At 44.7% G+C, this 18,357-nt stretch overlaps 1 protein-coding gene across 1 annotated transcript in view; it reads left to right on the top strand.

The window, feature by feature from the left end:
- grin2aa (glutamate receptor, ionotropic, N-methyl D-aspartate 2A, a) overlaps positions 1 to 18,357 on the top strand; it is a 322,390-nt gene that overhangs the window by 279,567 nt on the left and 24,466 nt on the right. Inside the window, exon 11 of the mRNA XM_086002241.1 lies at positions 17,980 to 18,218. Within this exon, the coding sequence (XP_085858367.1) occupies positions 17,980 to 18,218 (239 nt within the window). The remainder of the gene's footprint in view (positions 1 to 17,979; positions 18,219 to 18,357) is intronic.

Below are 18,357 nucleotides of genomic sequence, written 5' to 3'. Positions count from 1 at the left end.
TGGGCAGTTAAAAAAATAAAGTAGCAGTCTCTTTGTTTAGCAATTTTTTTAGCCTCATCTATGCCAGTGAAGCAGTGAGAATGGGGGTTGGGTGCCAAATATAATTGAACCTGTTCCTCAGCAAATTTAGTGGCTCATTACTCTGGGAAATGGGAGGAGGTGGGAATGAGTTTTTATTTTGTGCTGATGTGTGTGTGTGTGTGTGTGTGTGTGTGTGTGTGTGTGTGTGTACAATCTACATGAAGCACTTCTTTCCCTGTCGATTTAGAGAGGTAATTTTACGTGCCGATCTAGGAGTTATCCTTCCAAGATGTCTGTTTTGCTGGAGGTCTGGAGAGACTCTTCTCCCATTTCCTTGCTACTTTACAAACACTGTCCCTTTTTAGAAGGACCATCGCCTATTAATATGTGGCACGTCATTTCCAGGTGGCTGGGGACACCTGACCTTAAGGGGGCTAACCAGGCCAAACAACTGTGTCCCTGGTTTTGAGGATTGTTTTTTGGATGGGTTGGGTGGTGGAGAGTGGGGAGAGCCTATCCATACAATACACCTCCTATAATGGTGGTGGAGTATTGGTACATAGTAGCCGATGGCCTCCATACTGACCCCTAATTTACTATCAGTTCTTTTTTTATTATAACCGTGAAAATTCATTTTTGTTAGGTAATGGTAACAATGGATATGGATCAAAGGTGGATCCATAGAGTTGAGGTATGGATCAGCCATGATCTGATAGAATAGGCTCATGGGGCTGAATGGCCTACTCCTATTCCTGTGTTCCTAAATGTGGAAGCTGTGTGTAAACCCGAGACTGACTTAGTGCAATTATTATCACCTGCCATCTTTTCAAAACTATAAATTCACTGGGGTAGAAATTGAACCTCGTTGCAACATGGGCCAATTTCAGGGACTAACGTCCCGTGCCCAAAGGACACCTCAAAGACGTGCAACCTGATATTGGGTTGCGTGACTTTTCAGGCGTCCCTGGCAGCTGCCTAAACATATGTAAATGAGGGGTTAAGCAGTCGCTGGGCGACCACCACCAAGAGGTAAGTGTATTAGAAAATAATACAGAAAAAAAGTTGCTGTTGAGCCAGAAGGAGCAGGATTGCTCCCCCAACTATACAGTATATACCACTCTCTATCCCCACCCCATTGGCCTGCCACACCCCCACTTCCCGGGACTTACCTTCAGGCCCGGCCCGAAATACATTACTTCAAATGGGCATGCTGCCTGTGGCGGTTCGACAGCCGCTGGCAGCTCACCCAATCAACGTTAATTGGGCCTGAAACCAGGCACTGAGAAATGTGTACCCCACTGTGACTGATCCACCTTCACTGTCGTATTTTTACGCTATGGTAGAGATCAGTAACAAAGACACTGCTCACAACTGATTTAAATGAGGGCATTCTGAAGAGACTGTAGCTACCATGCTACCGCTTCTTTGTCAACATAAATCTAAATTGATTCTCATTGTATGCACCCTGCAAAAGCTGACAACTTTCTCACAGCTGGTGCAGTGTGACTTGTGTTTATCTCAATGTTAACTCCTTATTTGCATATTGTAAATCTCAGTATTTTCTGCTTCCCATAGGAGAGTAGTTGATATTTGAGAGTAGAATATGCTGTGTTGGTGACAGAGGAGCTGGCCTGCATTTGTCCAGCATGACAGACAAATGCAGCAGCCACATCAATTGTGTACCTTGCCCTTACCACCAACACATGTCTCTTCTAGAAATGGCACATAGCTTTTTTTATATAGATGCTGGTGTCATCTTTTATACAACATCTGTTGTAATTCATTGGAAATATTTAAGCATGATGTGAGGTAATCCATTCCTAGTTCTCTCCTTCTCACTCTCTCTCTCTCTCTATGACCAAAAGTGCTGTGGGGTATCTGGGCTCTTCTTATTCATGTAAACAGAGCTCTGTTACCCATAACTCTTTCAGTCATTAACGTTGATTTATAAGATCCCCCACGATTGTTTTCATCTCCCTGCGGTCTGGGTGCTAAGCCTGAATTCCTCTGTATGGAATTGTTTTTTAAATGACTAGGATTCTGCAACACAGGAAATGGTTGAGACAATGTCAAACTGTGAAAGTGAAGCTAAAGGATTTTATTCATGTAATGAGAGACAGATTCCTGAGATCCTGTTGTACTTATTCACACAGCAGATGCACTGACTATCAAAATATTACATAGAATTTACAGCGCAGGTCTGTGCCGGTGTTTATGCTCCACACGAGCCTCCTCCCAACCTACTTCATCTAACCCTATCTGCATATCTTTCTATTCCTTTCTCCCTTACGTACTTGCCCTTACATCAGGAAAATGCGGCCAAGGCCTGAAAACATTGCACACACGTGTACATTTAAGCGGGTATGTGGAGCATTTTCTACAGCGGTTGGCATGATTGGACAGAACTTTGTTTTTACACATGAATAGTGTACTTGGCAACACAGGTGGGTTCAACATGGACCAACTGGATTGACTGACTGCAGAGCAATTACTCTAATTCAGGGACAGTGTGAGACAGTTTGGCCAGCTGCTACTTCTTGCTACACTTGACAAAACTGGCCTGTTTTTTTGTGTGTTTCGAATCCTCTGTTGTAATGTATCATTCATATGACAGGAAACAAGGATGTGATGCGTTGGTAGACTGATGTCTGCAGTGGCCTTCCTTACAAACTGTGGTTTTGTATGTATTGATCTTGACACCAAGCATGGGGGGAAAAATTCAGTTGTTTGCACCTCCCATTAGCGCCTTAAGAGGGCGCCAATTGGGGCGCAAAGCAACTAGAGGCCGGGCGCGGCGATGTTTGTGCTGCTCATGAAATTAACTAGACATTTTGCGGCGGCGCTAAACACTTCCGCCACAATCTCCTGCGCCGGCAGATTGTGACGTCATTCGAGTACGCAATGCCCCGTTAGCGCCCCAGACCGGATATTGAGTGGCGCCCCCTGCCTTACCGCCTGCCGCTAGCAACGACAGGTTGAGGGGAGCGTTATGCTGTCAGAAAGGGACTAGGGGAGCGCTATTTAAAGGCGACCACTTCCTGCCTTTTTTTGTCGGTGACATTTTTGCACCACGCAGTCTGAGAGAGAGAGAGAGACTTCTGGAGAGATTCAACGCTGTGTGAAAGAGTTTTGAGTACTGAGCAGCACTTTGCAGGTTTATTTTGATTTGCCCTTCCTTGCTTCGCCAGCACTCTGAGGTAGCACCTCGCTCCTTGGCCTTTGCGCCTTAAGACGGGTGTGAAGCACTTGATTTAGCGCTCCGATCACCTCCAGGGGCAATAAAAGCCAAGTTTGCTGTCGGAGGCGATAATTAGCGCCAGGCGCTGAACTTTGCGCACGGCCGATTACGGCACCCCAAATGGGGCGATACCGAATTTTTCTCCCGCGGTTTCTAATTACATTAATAGTGAAAGTAATTTTATGCATTCATTAAAACATCCCATCATTTTTTCAATATTTTATAATGAATACGCTATCTCATATAAAAACAGAAAATGCTGGAAACACTCAGCAGGCCAGGCAGCATCTGTGGAGAGAGAAACCGAGTTAACGTTTCAGGTCGATGACCTTTCATGGAAACTGGAAGAAGGTTTCGTAACAGGTTTTAAGCAAATACAGAAGCAGGGACCGGGGGGAGGGGAGGAAAGAAAAAAAGGGAAGGTCTGTGATAGGGTGGAAGGTAGGAGAGATTAAATGACCAAAGGAATGATGGTGCACGGCAAAAGGGGATGGTAATGGGACAGGTTAAGAAAAAAAGATGGGTCTAGAGGAGTATGTAAATGGCAATGACAGAATCATCAACAGTAGCTGTCTGAAAAAATGGGGGCAGAGGTTATGATTTGAAATTGTTGAACTCAATGTTGAGTCTGGAAGGCTGTAAAGTGCCTAATCGGAAGATGTGGTGCTGTTCCTTGAGCTTACGTTGAGCTTCCTTAGAACAGTGTAAGAGGCCAAGGACAGAAAGATCAGAGTGGGAGTGGGGTGGAGAATTAAAATAACAAGCGACCGGAAGCTCTGGGTCATGCTTGCGGTCTGAACTGAGGTGTTCCGCAAAGTGATCACCCAATCTGCGTTTGGTCTCCCAATGGAGAGGAGACTGAATCATGAGCAGCAAATACAGTATACTAAATTGCAAGAAGCACAAGTAAATCGCTCTTTCATCTGGAAGGAGTGTTTAGGGCCCTGGACGGTGGGAAGGGAGGAGGTAAAAGGGCAGGCGTTGCATCTCCTGCGCTTACACAGGAAGGTACCGTGGGAAGGGGAGGTGGTGTTGGGGGTGATTGAAGAGTGGACCAGGGTGTCGTGAAGGGAATGGTCCCTTCGGAATGCTGAAAGGGGACCAGAGGGGAAGATGTGTTTGGTGGTGGCATCAAGCTGAAGGTGACGGAGGATGATCCATTGAATGTGGAGGCTGGTGGGGTAGAAGGGGAACCCTATCATGGTTCTGGGAGGGAGGAGAAGCGGTGAGAGCAGAAGTGCGGGAAATGGGATGGATATGGTTAAGGGCCCTGTCAACCACGGTGGAGGGGAATCCTCGATTGAGGAAAAAGGAAGACATATCGGAAGCTGGTATTGTTAGAACAGATGCGACAGAGACGGAGAAACTGGGAGAATGGAATAGAGTCCTTACAGGAAGTGAGGTGAGAGGAAGCGTGATCAAGGTAGCTGTGGGAGCCAGTGGGCTTTTTGTAGATATTGGTCAACAGCCTATCCCCAGAAATAGAGATAAGAAGTCCAGGAAGGGAAGAGTCGGAGATGGACCATGTGAAGGCTCGATCTCATATATTGACTGTTAAGTCATTCTGGTTCTTGAGTATTTACTGTTAGCGACTTTTCCATTTCATTATAGTGACAGGGTTTTGTTGTGCATCATTACATCCTGAAAGTTCTATATAGAAATAAGAAAAGTTCTACAGAAAAATAATGACTTGTTTTTTTTTAAAGCAGGCATTGGTTATCCTGAATATAGATTTTTTCATACAGTCATTTAATTTATTTTTCCCTTCCATGAAGTCTGGTATTTCTAGGTGAACTCTTTCAGGTCCTAGAGCAGGGCAATTCATGCTGTGTATATCAACATGACTACCACTGACGACTGAGAGGGTTACCATGGGGCTGAGTACATGATTATACAGGGCAACAAGAGAAAACTGGAAAGCAACATAGCAGCATATGCAAAACATAACACCAAATAATTCTTCCATAGTTGGAATAGGGTGAGCCTAATAAGAATAGTTGGAGAAGAAGTTAAAGCCTCCCACTGTAAAACCTGTAAAACCCAGAAATCCGGGTTTCCCCACATGCTGTTGAGTTTTAACTCCTCGGCAAGCGTCTTTTGGCCCTGACAGGTTCCCCGCCTGGAAGTCAGCCTGATTAACAGGCTTGGCTTCCAGTCGGGTGTGGAGCACTCCGGAACAGGGCGCAGGACCAGGTAGGTCCGATTCCCTGATCCTGGGAAGGTCCAAGCCCTGATCCCAGGGGGATCTGATTCCCGACCCCAGGGACCTTTTTATGGGGGGTGTCTGATGGGAGGTAGCTTGGGGGACCATGGGGGAAGTAGTCCTGCTCTTCTTGGCTCACATACAGTGCTGTGCAGTCACTTTCCTTCTCCCCGAAGCTGGCCTCGCCTCACTTCAGCTGCCGGGTTTCCCGAGGCCTGGGAAACCCAGCCGCCCACTGTAAAACCTGCAAAACAGGTTAAATCAGAGGCTGACAGCCTCATTAAAATATTTAAATTGCCAACCCGCCACTGGGAGCGGGTTGGCTGCCCACCCCTTGCCCCGCCCCCTTTTGCGTGCTAAAACTCCCCCCATTTTGTTGTTCTGGGATTTTGACATTAATGAAACCGAGCAGGAGAATTTCTGCTTGAGTTCGTCACTTGTATGCAGAAACCCAGGAAAAACAGAGTGAATGATGCTTTTCTGTTGTTTTTGAGGCTCTTCCACTGAAGTTATGGTATACAAACAGGAGAATGCCTGCGGAAATTCACCCCCCCACCCCCGAGTTTATAGGTAGGATGTTAGGGTTAAAAACCAATCAATATCCAGGATGGATAACATTGCAGTACACCGAGAGGGGGAGAAGATTGCTGAGACATTGACGAATGTTTTAAGAGAGGCAATAAACACCGAGAAGGATTTGACAGAACCAAAATAGGAGGAAAAAAATCCCATATTTGAGAAAGGTGACAAAGGCATGTCTGACAACTACAAACCTATTAGCTTAACTTCAATAATCAGACAACTAATGGAATCAATAATCAGGTGTAAAATGGAAAAGTGTGTGAAAATACCTAATAAGTGACAGCCAGCACAGCTTAGAAGGGTAGATAATATCGGGCCAGTCTCGTAGACTTTATTGAGGAGAGGATAACCCCATGATTCCACACAGCCAGTTGTGGTGGATTTGTATCAATGAGTCATGACTTGTACCCACCAATATGCTGCAGAGCTGAGCCCACCAGAATTTGCAGGGTCAGTTCATTTCATTATCCAGTGGCACTTCTCTAGTGCCAATCCTGTGTAAAAACAGGAGTACTGTGCTGGGGGTGCTTGGAAATTAGAGGGCAGCTTCAAAAAGCCAAGTCTGACTGAAGATTGCAGGAGCAGGCTGGGGATGCAGCAGTTAAGTAAGAAAGTGCTTGGCTCATGAGCTCACTGTCGGTTGATTTTGTTCCATTTTTCAAGAATGCGCCATTGGAGGATCTAGTACAGACAGCCGAAGAGGGGAGATGGGCATTGCAAAGAGGAACAAAAGGAAAGCTCACAATTTCAATGTGATCGACCTGTAAACACTCATTGAGGAGTTTCAGCAAAGGAGAGCAAAAAACTGCTATGTCTCCATGGGAAGAAACCTCAAGATAATGGGGTAGTAATTGAACCTTGTGCTCATTTTATGGGCATAAAACGGGCACAACAAGGGTCAATTGGGGGGTGAACATCCCATGAAGGTTATCGCTAGGGGCATGGGTGCTGCCATATTAGCATAGGTGGCTGCCCAGGCACCCGCCCGCCTGAAACAGGAACCAGGCGGTAGGCACCTTAAAATATGTCAATGAAGGTTTCAGGACCCCTGATTTGTTTTAGTGTGTTTACAGATAGGTTATAATGTGATGGAAAATGTAAATTATGTGCAGAGGTTGATCTTCTTGGAATCTGAAAAGAAAAATCTAGGGCTGTATTTTTCCAACCTCGGCGGGTCCGGGGCGGGCGACGGCAGTGGTGTGTGGGGACCTCGCATCAGTGTCGATCCCGGCCTCCAACAAGATATTCCGATGATGGGGCTTGTTAAGCCCACTCTGCAAGGTTCCCAGCCAATTAATAGGAAGCGGGTCTGATGATGTCATTTGATGACACATCATCAGCTGGTTTCCTTAAAGGGGCCATGTCCAAATTGATTTTGACAGTTGTGCTGTCAGTGTTCTGCAGCATTGAGATGCATTGCACAAAGGTGCACGGCTGCACCCAGGCTCTCCCATAACTCCATCCATATGTTTATGGAGGGAGTCACAGCAAGCAGGGAGGTTCTCTTCCCTTCCAATGGGCAGAAGGCACCTCCCCAGGAGACCAACGCAGCCTGGTTGCACATTGCACAGGAGGACACAAGCAGGGATGTTGTCAGGAGGGCCAGGCTGCAGTGGCGCAAACCTTTCAATGATCTCAGTAGATCACGAAATGTTACTGCAAAGCCACACTCAACCTCATCCTGCTGTGCCACTCATCACATCCCCGTCACTCTGCCTTTCCTACCCTACTCCTGCACATTCTTACTCACACCAACTTACCTTGCACCTCCACCCATCCCTCTCTATCTACATTATCACTTCCCCATCTCACTAGCCACCCCTCACACTCGCCCTTATCCTAGTCCAATCATACCAACTAACAACACACAAGGGTAGGCACTTGGGTGTTTTCGCCAATGTTCATGTAAAGTTTCTGTTGATGTGTTGCCAGACATTGAAATCTTTATTTTCAACACTTTGCGTTCTTGGACAGATTTGTGTGCACCTTTGGAAGTGTCTCAGTGAGTTCCAGTGGATGGTGAGGCATAAAGTCCTCCCCCCCCCCCCCCACCCAATGGTGGTGAGTGTGAAAGGAATGGCTTGGACATTGTAGAGATGCTTTATGATGCTGGTGTGGGGTGGTGCCAATCTGGTGCATCATGTGGCAGCCAGGGTGTACAGTGTTAAGTGAAGCAAATCTGGACATGTGAGGCCATAGCTGGTGTCCCGGGCAGCACTGTGCACGGGTGATGATGCCCTGTGACCAGTGCAGCATCAGTTGATTGCGGAGAAGGTTGGTGTGGGTGTTGGTGCAGCTGGTGTGCCCGGTGATGCTGGTGTTGGGGCTGATCATGTTGGAATTCTGAGGATCAAGGTGAGATTTTTTCAAGGGCACCGATGCTGATGGAATAAATGGCAGGTGAGGTTGAGATGACAGAAGTGATCAGTCAATGTTGAGATAGGTTGTTCCAAGGAGGTGACAGTGGATAGAGAAATTACTCCAAACACTTCTAAAGTGCATAAAGCTCAAAAGTGGGTTCCAAATACTGAAGGCTGAAGCTTCTGAGATTGGAAAGTGACCAGCTGTAAAATGGCGGGTTTTAAACCACCTTTGCAGCTGTGACCTAATGAAAGAAATGGAGAGTTGTTCAGAACTAGTGCTAGTAAGTATAGGAATGGGAGGATAGAGCAGATGAATGCGTGGCTAAAGAGTTGGTGTAGGGGGGAGGGTTTTACTTTCCTGGATCACTGGGCCTGCTTCTGGGAAAGGTGGGACTTGTACAAGTCGGACGGGTTGCACCTGAACCAGAGCGGGACAAATATCCTTGCGGGGAGGTTTGCTAGCACTGTCGGGGGGGGTTTAAACTAACTTGGCAGGGGGATGGGATACAGGGGGGAGCTGAAGTAGGGGGGGATGTGCTGCCAATTATGGAGGAAAAAACAAGTCAGCTTGGTAGGCAGGGCAAATATATAAGGGCAAGGCTGGATGGCATCTATTTTAAAGCAAGGAGCCTTGCAAATAAGGTGGATGAACTGAAGGTGTTGATAAACACATGGGAGTATGATATTGTTGCTATCACTGAGACATGGTTGAGGGAGGGGCAAGACTGGCAGCTCAATATTCCGGGGTACAGAATCTTCAGGCGAGACAGAGGGGGAGGTATAAGAGGAGGGGGTGTCGCAATATTAATTAAGGAGTCAATTACTGCAGTAAGGAGGGATGATATATTAGCTGGGTCCTCTAATGAGGCCATATGGGTGGAGCTTAAAAACAAAAAGGGGGCAAGCACTTTGCTGGGAGTGTACTATAGGCCTCCAAACAGTCAGGGGGAGATAGAGGAACAGATATGTAGGCAAATCTCAGAGAAATGTGCAAATAATAGGGTAATAATAATGGGGGATTTCAACTTCCCCAATATTAACTGGGATAGTCAAAGTGTGAAAGGCTCAGAGGGTGTAGAATTCTTAAAGTGCATCCAGGAGAGCTTTTTGAGCCAGCATGTAGAAAGTCCTACAAGAGAGGGGGCGGTACTGGACCTAATTCTAGGGAATGTGGCCGGCCAAGTGGAAAAAGTGCTAGTAGGTGAGCACTTTGGTGATAGTGACCATAATATGGTAAGATTTAAGGTGGTCATGGAAAAGGACAGGGATGGGCCGGAAATAAAGGTTCTAAATTGGGGGAAGGCTGATTTTAATAGGATAAGGCAGGATCTGGCCAAAATGGACTGGGATCAGCTACTTGTAGGAAAATCCGCATCGGAGCAATGGGAGGCTTTCAGAAGGGAGATTGAGATCATACAAGGGCAACATGTTCCCATAAAGGTCAAGAGTGGTTCCAAAAACCACAGGGAACCGTGGATGTCAGGGGATATACGGGAATGGATTAGGAAAAAAAGGAGGGCTTTTGGTAGATACAAAAGGCTAAAGACGGAGGAAGCCCTAGAGGAGTACAAAAAGTGCAGGGGGATACTTAAAAAAGAAATTAGGAGATCAAGGAGGGGCCATGAAATAACACTGGCGAGCAAAATAAAGGAAAATTCGAAGATGTTTTATAAGTATATTAAGGGTAAAAGGATAACTAGGGAAAAAATAGGGCCCATTAGGGACAAAAGTGGCAATCTGTGTGTGGAGCCGGAAGATGTAGGAGGGGTTCTAAATGAATTTTTTGCATCTGTTTTCACTATGGAGAAGGACGATGTAGACATAGAAATAGGGCGGGGGGACTGTGATATGCTCGAACATATTAACATCGAGAGGGAGGAGGTATTGGCGGTTTTAGCTGGCCTAAAAATGGATAAATCCCCAGGCCCCGATGAAATGTACCCCAGGCTGCTGTGTGAGGCAAAGGAGGAGATTGCGGGGGCTCTAACACATATATTCAGGACCTCTCTGGCCACAGGGGATGTGCCAGAGGACTGGAGAACCGCTAATGTAGTACCATTATTCAAGAAGGGTAGTAGGGAAAAACCGGGGAACTACAGGCCAGTGAGCCTAACATCAGTGGTAGGAAAATTACTGGAAAAAATCCTGAGGGACAAAATTTGTCTCCACTTGGAGAGGCAAGGATTAATCAGGGATAGTCAACATGGCTTTGTCAAGGGAAGATCATGTCTGACTAATTTGATTGAATTTTTTGAGGGGGTGACTAGGTGTGTGGATGAGGGTAACGCAGTGGATGTGGTATACATGGATTTCAGTAAGGCCTTCGATAAAGTCCCGCACAGGAGACTGGTCAAGAAGGTAAGAGCCCATGGAATCCAGGGTGCCTTGGCACATTGGATACAAAACTGGCTTAGTGGCAGAAGGCAGAGGGTGATGGTCGAAGGTTGTTTTTGTGACTGGAAACCTGTGGCCAGTGGGGTACCACAGGGATCGGTGCTGGGTCCCTTGCTGTTTGTGGTCTACATTAATGACTTGGATATGAATGTAAAGGGTATGATCAGTAAATTCGCGGATGATACTAAAATTGGTAGGGTGGTAAATAGCGAGGAGGGTAGCCTCAGTCTGCAGAACGATATAGATGGGTTGGTCAGATGGGCGGAACAGTGGCAAATGGAATTTAACCCGGAAAAGTGCGAGGTGATGCACTTTGGGGGGTCTAACAAGGCAAGGGAATACACAATGAATGGTAAGACCCTAGGCAAGACGGAGGGTCAGAGGGATCTGGGTGTGCAGGTACACAGATCCCTGAAGGCGGCGGAACAGGTGGATAAGGTGGTAAAAAAGGCATATGGGATACTTGCCTTCATTAGCCGAGGCATAGAATATAAGAGCAAGGAGGTTATGATGGAGCTGTATAAAACACTGGTTAGGCCACAGCTGGAATACTGTGTGCAGTTCTGGTCGCCACACTACAGGAAAGATGTGATCGCGTTAGAGAGGGTGCAGAGGAGGTTCACCAGGATGTTACCAGGGCTGGAGCGCTTCAGCTATGAAGAGAGACTGGGCAGATTGGGTTTGTTTTCCTTGGAGCAGAGGAGGCTGAGGGGGGACATGATTGAGGTGTACAAAATTGTGAGGGGCATAGATAGGATGGATGCTGAGGAGCTTTTCCCCTTAGTAGAGGGGTCAATAACTAGGGGGCATAGATTCAAGGTAAAGGGAGGGAGGTTTAGAGGGGATTTGAGAAAGAACTTTTTCACCCAGAGGGTGGTTGGAGTCTGGAACTCACTGCTTGAAAGGGTTGTGGAGGCAGAAACCCTCACAACATTTAAGAAGCATTTGGATGAGCATTTGAAATGCCATAGCATACAAGGCTACGGGCCAAATGCTGGAATATGGGATTAGATTAGACAGGGCTTGATGGCCGGCATGGACACGATGGGCCGAAGGGCCTCTATCTGTGCTGTATTACTCTATGACTCTATGACTCTATAACCCGACCGACATACTTACCTGACGTGATCCCCGAGCAACGGGAACCTCGTGGAAAACTTGGGAAAGTGCTTTGGACATGGTAAAATGTTGATTGAATTGCTTTAACTACCCAGCTAACTATCAGAATTGCCTGACCTGCCGCTTAGTGCCGGGTCTGCAACATGCAGGCAGAGTCGGCACGAGGGAAACTCACAAGTGGTGGGTTCAGAGCGGGATACTGGCCCGCTGTCAATCTTTTTGATTTTGACAGCAGACCCGCCTCCAAACCCGCCCTCTGAGCACTGGCAAAATTCAGCCCCTAGTTTCTATTGGGGAAAACATCAATGAGAGGTTTTTGTTTACCAAGATAGGAAGCAAACCTTGGCTTGTGTAAGATATTGAGATAGTAATGGAATGTACGAGCTTACATAATTGGGCCATAATTAAGTGTAATCAATGTTGATTGGCGAATTTGAGGGCTTGCTGTTCCATAGCCATGAAACCGCATGAAGGAACTTGCGTTGAAGAAGTAAGTTCTAATAAACTGGAGAATTCATAAACCCTCAGACCTATCCTGAGGGCAACACAAATTGTTCCAACAGGAGAGATCATAAATCAAGATTTCGGGTTGAGTGCTCAACAATATTTGGACGTCACATTTGGAAGATTAACGATATGAATAATGTGAATCCAAGTTATTAAATCAGAAGGTATATCATCTGGAAAGCTCCATTCTAAATTGATGCAATACATACCGAGTGTCTGTTCCAGCTTTCAGGAGATAATTTCGATGAGTAGAGAGGTGCCTGAATGTCTGCACTGAACTTTAGCTCTTGCCATTCCCATGGAATGTTCCCACAATGTTCTAGAATGATTACACAAAGGCACTGAGTTTACGGTCGGAGGCTTCCTGCGGGGAAATGCCTCTGATCCGCAAATAAAATGTCCGCGTACCTGGTGGTCCAGGAGGTACGGAGACTCGCGGTCCTGGGCCTCTCCGGGTACCCGCGGGTAGAGGCCCACATATTCCAGGGGCGCATACGGATCGCAAGCGCCCCTGGGATCACGTGGGCTGGCCCAACGAATGAAAGAAGGGGATCCCCATTCATGCTTATGGGGATTTTGTATGTATGGAATCCTCAAAAGCAAGAATGGGAATACCCCAAAAAATACATCTACACATCATATAAATTAAAAAAAATACATATTAATATAAATTAATTAAAATGCTATTTAATTAAATATTTTAAACAAAAATTTAATTTATTTAAATATGTTAAAGGGGTTTAAAATAAACTTACCTTATTGCACAGGTTTTTTAATGTATAAATGATTGATAAAAAATTATTTTTCTGTTTTTCTAAACTCTTATGCTAGTAAAAGCAGGCCTTATGCCTGCTTTTACCAGGCTTAAGAATGTCACAGGCATTCGCTGGGCAGAAGTTGGGCAAATAGCCCAACTCTCCGCCCGCGGATTCCCTTTTCCCAGGAATGCGGATGACCTGTCAAGAAAGTTGACAGATCGCAAGTTCCGGGTTTACGGCCCAATGTGTTTTAATCACACTGGGAGACTGGCTTGTCATGACCTTTTTTTTATTCATTCATGGGATGTGGGTGTCGCTGGCAAAGCCAGCATTTATTGCTCATCCCTAATTATGCAGCTGAGTGACTTGCTAGGCCATTTCAGAGAGCAGTTAAGGATGGCAGATTTCCTTCGCTAAAGGGCATTAGTGAACCAGATGGGTTTTTACGACAGTCCGATAGTTTCATGGTCGCCATTACTGTTACTAGCTTTTTAATCCAGATATATTTAATTAACTGAATTTAAATTCCCCAGCTGCCGTAGTGGGATTTGAACTCACGTCTCCGGATTATTAGTCCAGGCCTCGGGATTACTAGTCTCATAACATAACCACCATGCTACCATTCCTGCGAAGAGTACCTTGAGAGTACCTTTGCTCAACGTCCTTCCTTTGCACTGAAACTGCTCAATTAATACCTCATCATTCCAGAGCTTTGCAGGGAGCCTCATGAATGCACTTTTATCACATTGCCATCATCATAGAGTCAAATCTGATTGCCCAAAGGTTAGACAATGACTAGTGAAATGAGTGTATACAGGTAACTCAGAGCAACAACCAGGCAATTAGTCGTAAACAACTTTGCAAGACTACCAGGGAGTCAGATACATAAAGAACACTCTGTAATTCACTCCAGGATAACAGAAATTGGACACTTATGGTACTAATGACCGGATACACTACAGACTCACTGCACATAATGCATTGGATAGATTTCCCCAGAAATGAATATAAATTAATAATCATTGTACTTTTCTTAACTAACTATTGTACTGATGTATTACAGCTGGAATGAAGTCAAGTGAACATTGTAGTATCCTTTATGACAACTGACATTTGTCACAATATATTTTAAGTCTAGTTGAAACATCCAAAATATGAAAACATAATGAGATTTGTAAAGGCCACTCCACTGAAGGTCAAGCTCTGATTAAGAGTGTGCTGCAGGTACAGATTTTATGTGCCATTCATTTGTATGGCCCTAATTCCCAATATGAGCAAGCTATTTTCCTCCTTCTGAAATATTTTTTTCTTCCATTCCAATCCACAGCCGGAGACACTAATCAAGCGAGATAACATCTCAGTGAGATGTCTAACTGCAAACAATGTAAATGATTTTACTGTAGCGTTTTGACAGTCGCTGTACTTTTGGAAGCATTTCCACTTAAAGACATGAATAAATTTACTCTTTTTAAGGGGATAATATCTCTTAATTTAATTCTCCAATTTTCCTGTCTTGACTCAAGGGGGTGGCGGGGGTGGGGGGGCCTGCGTGCGGGTTGGCTAGTGGGTAATTTTGACTTTCTGCGATCATGTAAAATGGGCAATAGCGAATCAGCAACCCATTTTGCATCTCTCCTGATTTTTATTTCAGTTGACTTCAATGGTGACGCTATCCGTGGTGACTTGCTCCGAGACCATCAGAGATACCGCAGTGGAATCAGTTGCTTGGATGTATGCAAGAGTAGACTCTTGTCTGTCTGATATACCCTTCTGCCATGAGGCATCTGGCCTCTGCTTGGTGGCGACCCACAGTGGCACGACTGAGCTGATAAACTCATAATGTGGGAGATTGCTGGCGTGATCCTGATTCCTACCACTCGTTGATACCATGCACTGGGGCTCCAACATCATTCCATGTTCGCAGCATCGTTTGAACTCCTGATGCTAAAAATAATGATTGATATGAAGAGATTTGTCTTGACGAATTGAGTTCTTCTTTTCCTAGCAGTGGTTACATATATGAGTAATGAGTAATGTTTCTAAATATCTTCAGCTAGAAACACATTGAATCTACCTGAGGTAAATCAGACTCCGAGAATTTGTAAGAACTACCATTTTAGAAGGAGTCATCAGTGGCGAATGATAAGATTCAAAAAAGTTAATATTGTCTTTCAACAACTTACACATCTTCATGCAGATAATCTATTTATTGAGCTAATTAGTCTTTTGCGTTTCTTGACTGGCTTTGAAAAGCTGCTGTGCTCATGGTTGTCAGTTTCCATTTCGCAATTCCTGATATTGTTTGTGGTTTCATTATATTATGGACGTTCTTAAAAGATAACCCTGATGAGCTTAGAGTGGTTTTAAAACTCACAATAAATCCAGTTTGCCATATCACTGAAGCATTTAAAAGTAATCTCAAAACTGAGACGTATAGATTTTTGTTGGGTAAGGGTATCAAGGCATATGGAACAAAGGCGGGTAAATGGAGTCGAGGTACAGATCAGCCAGGATTTCATTGAATGGCAGAGCAGGCTTGAGGGGCTGAATGGCCTCCTCCTGTTCCTATGTTCTGATACAACCTCTGTTTAATACACAAGCTAACGGCTTGGACAAATTGACAGCTGATTAAAGCATCGGGAAAATGTGTTTTCTGTTGGCTAAAGCTACACAAAAGGTCTTGGATTAAATGTTGCAACCATATCAAAGATATACAATTCAGTTAATTATTGCTAGTAACTCATTTACTAGTGTAACATTTATCACAAATCTTGCATCCTTTGTGTATTTGTGATGATATTATGGTTTACAAGTAGTATTAAGAAAATGTGGCATCATTTGGTGACCACTGCCTGTAATTTCTACATTTTTGTTCATTTAACTGTGCTCCATTTACCTTATTGAAGTTGTTGGCTGTGCGAATATCACTGTACAAATGCTCGACACACTCCTATGAAATTCCTTTGTGCTATTTTAATGTTAACCCAGTTATTGTAAACAGGTTAACACCCCTGTTAAATGGTAGGACAAGGGAATTTTACACAAATATGATGTGTTGCAAGCTAATATTTGCCTGCATAAATCCACGCCAATTGTTAGTATTTTGCCACCAAATTGGAGTGTTCAACATCAACTTTGTGCAGGTGTAAGTTTGCCATTGTAAATAGACTACAGGTGCTTTGCAATAAAGTGCTGGTGAACAGGTTAACTGAAATAGCTTCCTGCTGCCTGATATTCCGCACCTACAGATGATGCCCTGGAGTTGTAGAGATTTACATATCTCTGGTAAACAGGATCGAGTGCAAACCAATATGGTGGGTATATTGTGTTTAATTGGAGTTTAGGACGGACTATAACCCACTAGTTATACAACAAAAACATACGACCGTGACAAGCAGCTGGTACCGGACCTGATCGGACAGAAAGCTGGCATGCACGAACAACTCTTATTTGTTCTCCTTCTTTTCTCACGTGTCTCTCTCTTTCTGAGAGACTCGGGTCCGCATGGGTCCACTCTGAAGAGTGTTAGACCACCGTTTCCACTCTTGGGAGCACCTCGCTCCACGGTCTGAGCTAAGAGTTCTTTAGCTCTTCCTTTTATTCTCTTTTTAGGAGTGGGCCTGAGGTAGAATAATGGACACGACCATTTAACCTATAGAGGTTCCCCTTAAAACAAGGTGCCCAATAGCATGTCGAGTTCTTTGTCTAAACTTACCGATGAAGACCCTCCCTCAAGGGGTCTTCACAGCCATTACACAAGCTTTCTGTACTTGACCAATCATGGCCTTACAGCATGAGAACTGTCTTCCCTTATGTCATCTGGCCCTTTCCTTCCAAAGCAATAATCTCTTATCTCATCCTGTCTTGTTCCCCCTGGTGCAGCCAGTGCTTGTACCGGGCACAGCTTTGGCCCATTAAATCAGAGGCCCAAGCCAGAGCTGTCTTACTCAACCAGCTGCCATCCAAACTATCTCCCCTTAATCTAACAGACTATTCCATCCTGAGATGGTACCTTAACTCCCATAAATTCCTTCTATTCTATGCCCTTTATACTAATTAACTGTTAATTATCTTCGCAAGCAGTTCTGTTAAACAAACTCCAAATTCTACCTTAGTATTATAATATGGTTATTAGTAATAATGGAAGAAACATAGATTGGGCCTTCATTGGCCAAATTAAAAATACGTTAACAAAGTCAAAACCCTAACTTACAAACAACAGACAGCTAGCCTGGCAGGGCAAAGCCATCCTGTGGGCCCCTGTGTGGAATGTTATGCCTCATCTAATCTAACTAACTGAAGACATTTTGTCTCAAAGTCAAATACGAGCCTACAGGAAAACGAAACTTACACAGTTCCAGTAAAACACAACATTAGCTCCTTACTTGTCTTGGGCACTAATACAATCATTTAAACACCGTATTATTCATGTTACAGCTTCATTCGCATAACCATATATATTTTTAGGCACCACTAGTTTTTAACAGAGTTGTAATCTCACGGGCTTCATTTTGCTGGAAGGGTGGGTGGGGGTGTGGTTGGAGCTCGCTTCAGCCCCCGCCTGTGCAATTCCTGTCCTGAGTTCATTTTTCAGTTCTGTGTTCTCGCTACTAATCTTGGGACAAAATCTGTGATTAATTATGTTTCATATCTCTTCATTCTAAAAGGTATATTAGGAGTTGTAATAAAGTCAGCGGGAGGTAAAGGTAACTGGTTGGTTTGGGAAATTTACTCCATTCTGTGGCTAACTTTATACATATACTAAATCTAGTCAAATCTGTGGTTCACGTGCAGGTGAATTGGCAGAGCTGGAGAGTTTGTGGCTGACTGGAATCTGTCACCATGAGAAGAACGAAGTGACGAGCAGCCAGTTGGATGTTGACAACATGGCAGGTGTGTTTTACATGCTGGCTGCCGCCATGACACTAAGCCTGATCATCTTCGTGTGGGAGCATTGGTTTTACTGGAGCCTGAGGCACTGCTTCATGGGAACCTGTTCTGGGAAACCAGGACTACTCTTCTCAATGAGCAGGGTAAGTGAAGCAAAATGTAGCTTGCCTACTTCTTTTTGCTGCCTGAGCTAGTTAAATATTTTTCTTACCGTTTTGCATATTTGAATCCTAACTTTAAGAAGTAGAGACGCTTTGAAATGTGTCCAGTTTTGGGAAAAGT

Source organism: Somniosus microcephalus, chromosome 11 (assembly GCF_052327205.1).
Source record: "Somniosus microcephalus isolate GS21.2 chromosome 11, FLI_Smic_1.0, whole genome shotgun sequence".
NCBI lineage: Eukaryota > Metazoa > Chordata > Chondrichthyes > Squaliformes > Somniosidae > Somniosus > Somniosus microcephalus.
The sequence above is the reverse complement of the archived record's forward strand: the minus strand, read 5'-3'. Positions and strand labels throughout refer to the sequence as shown.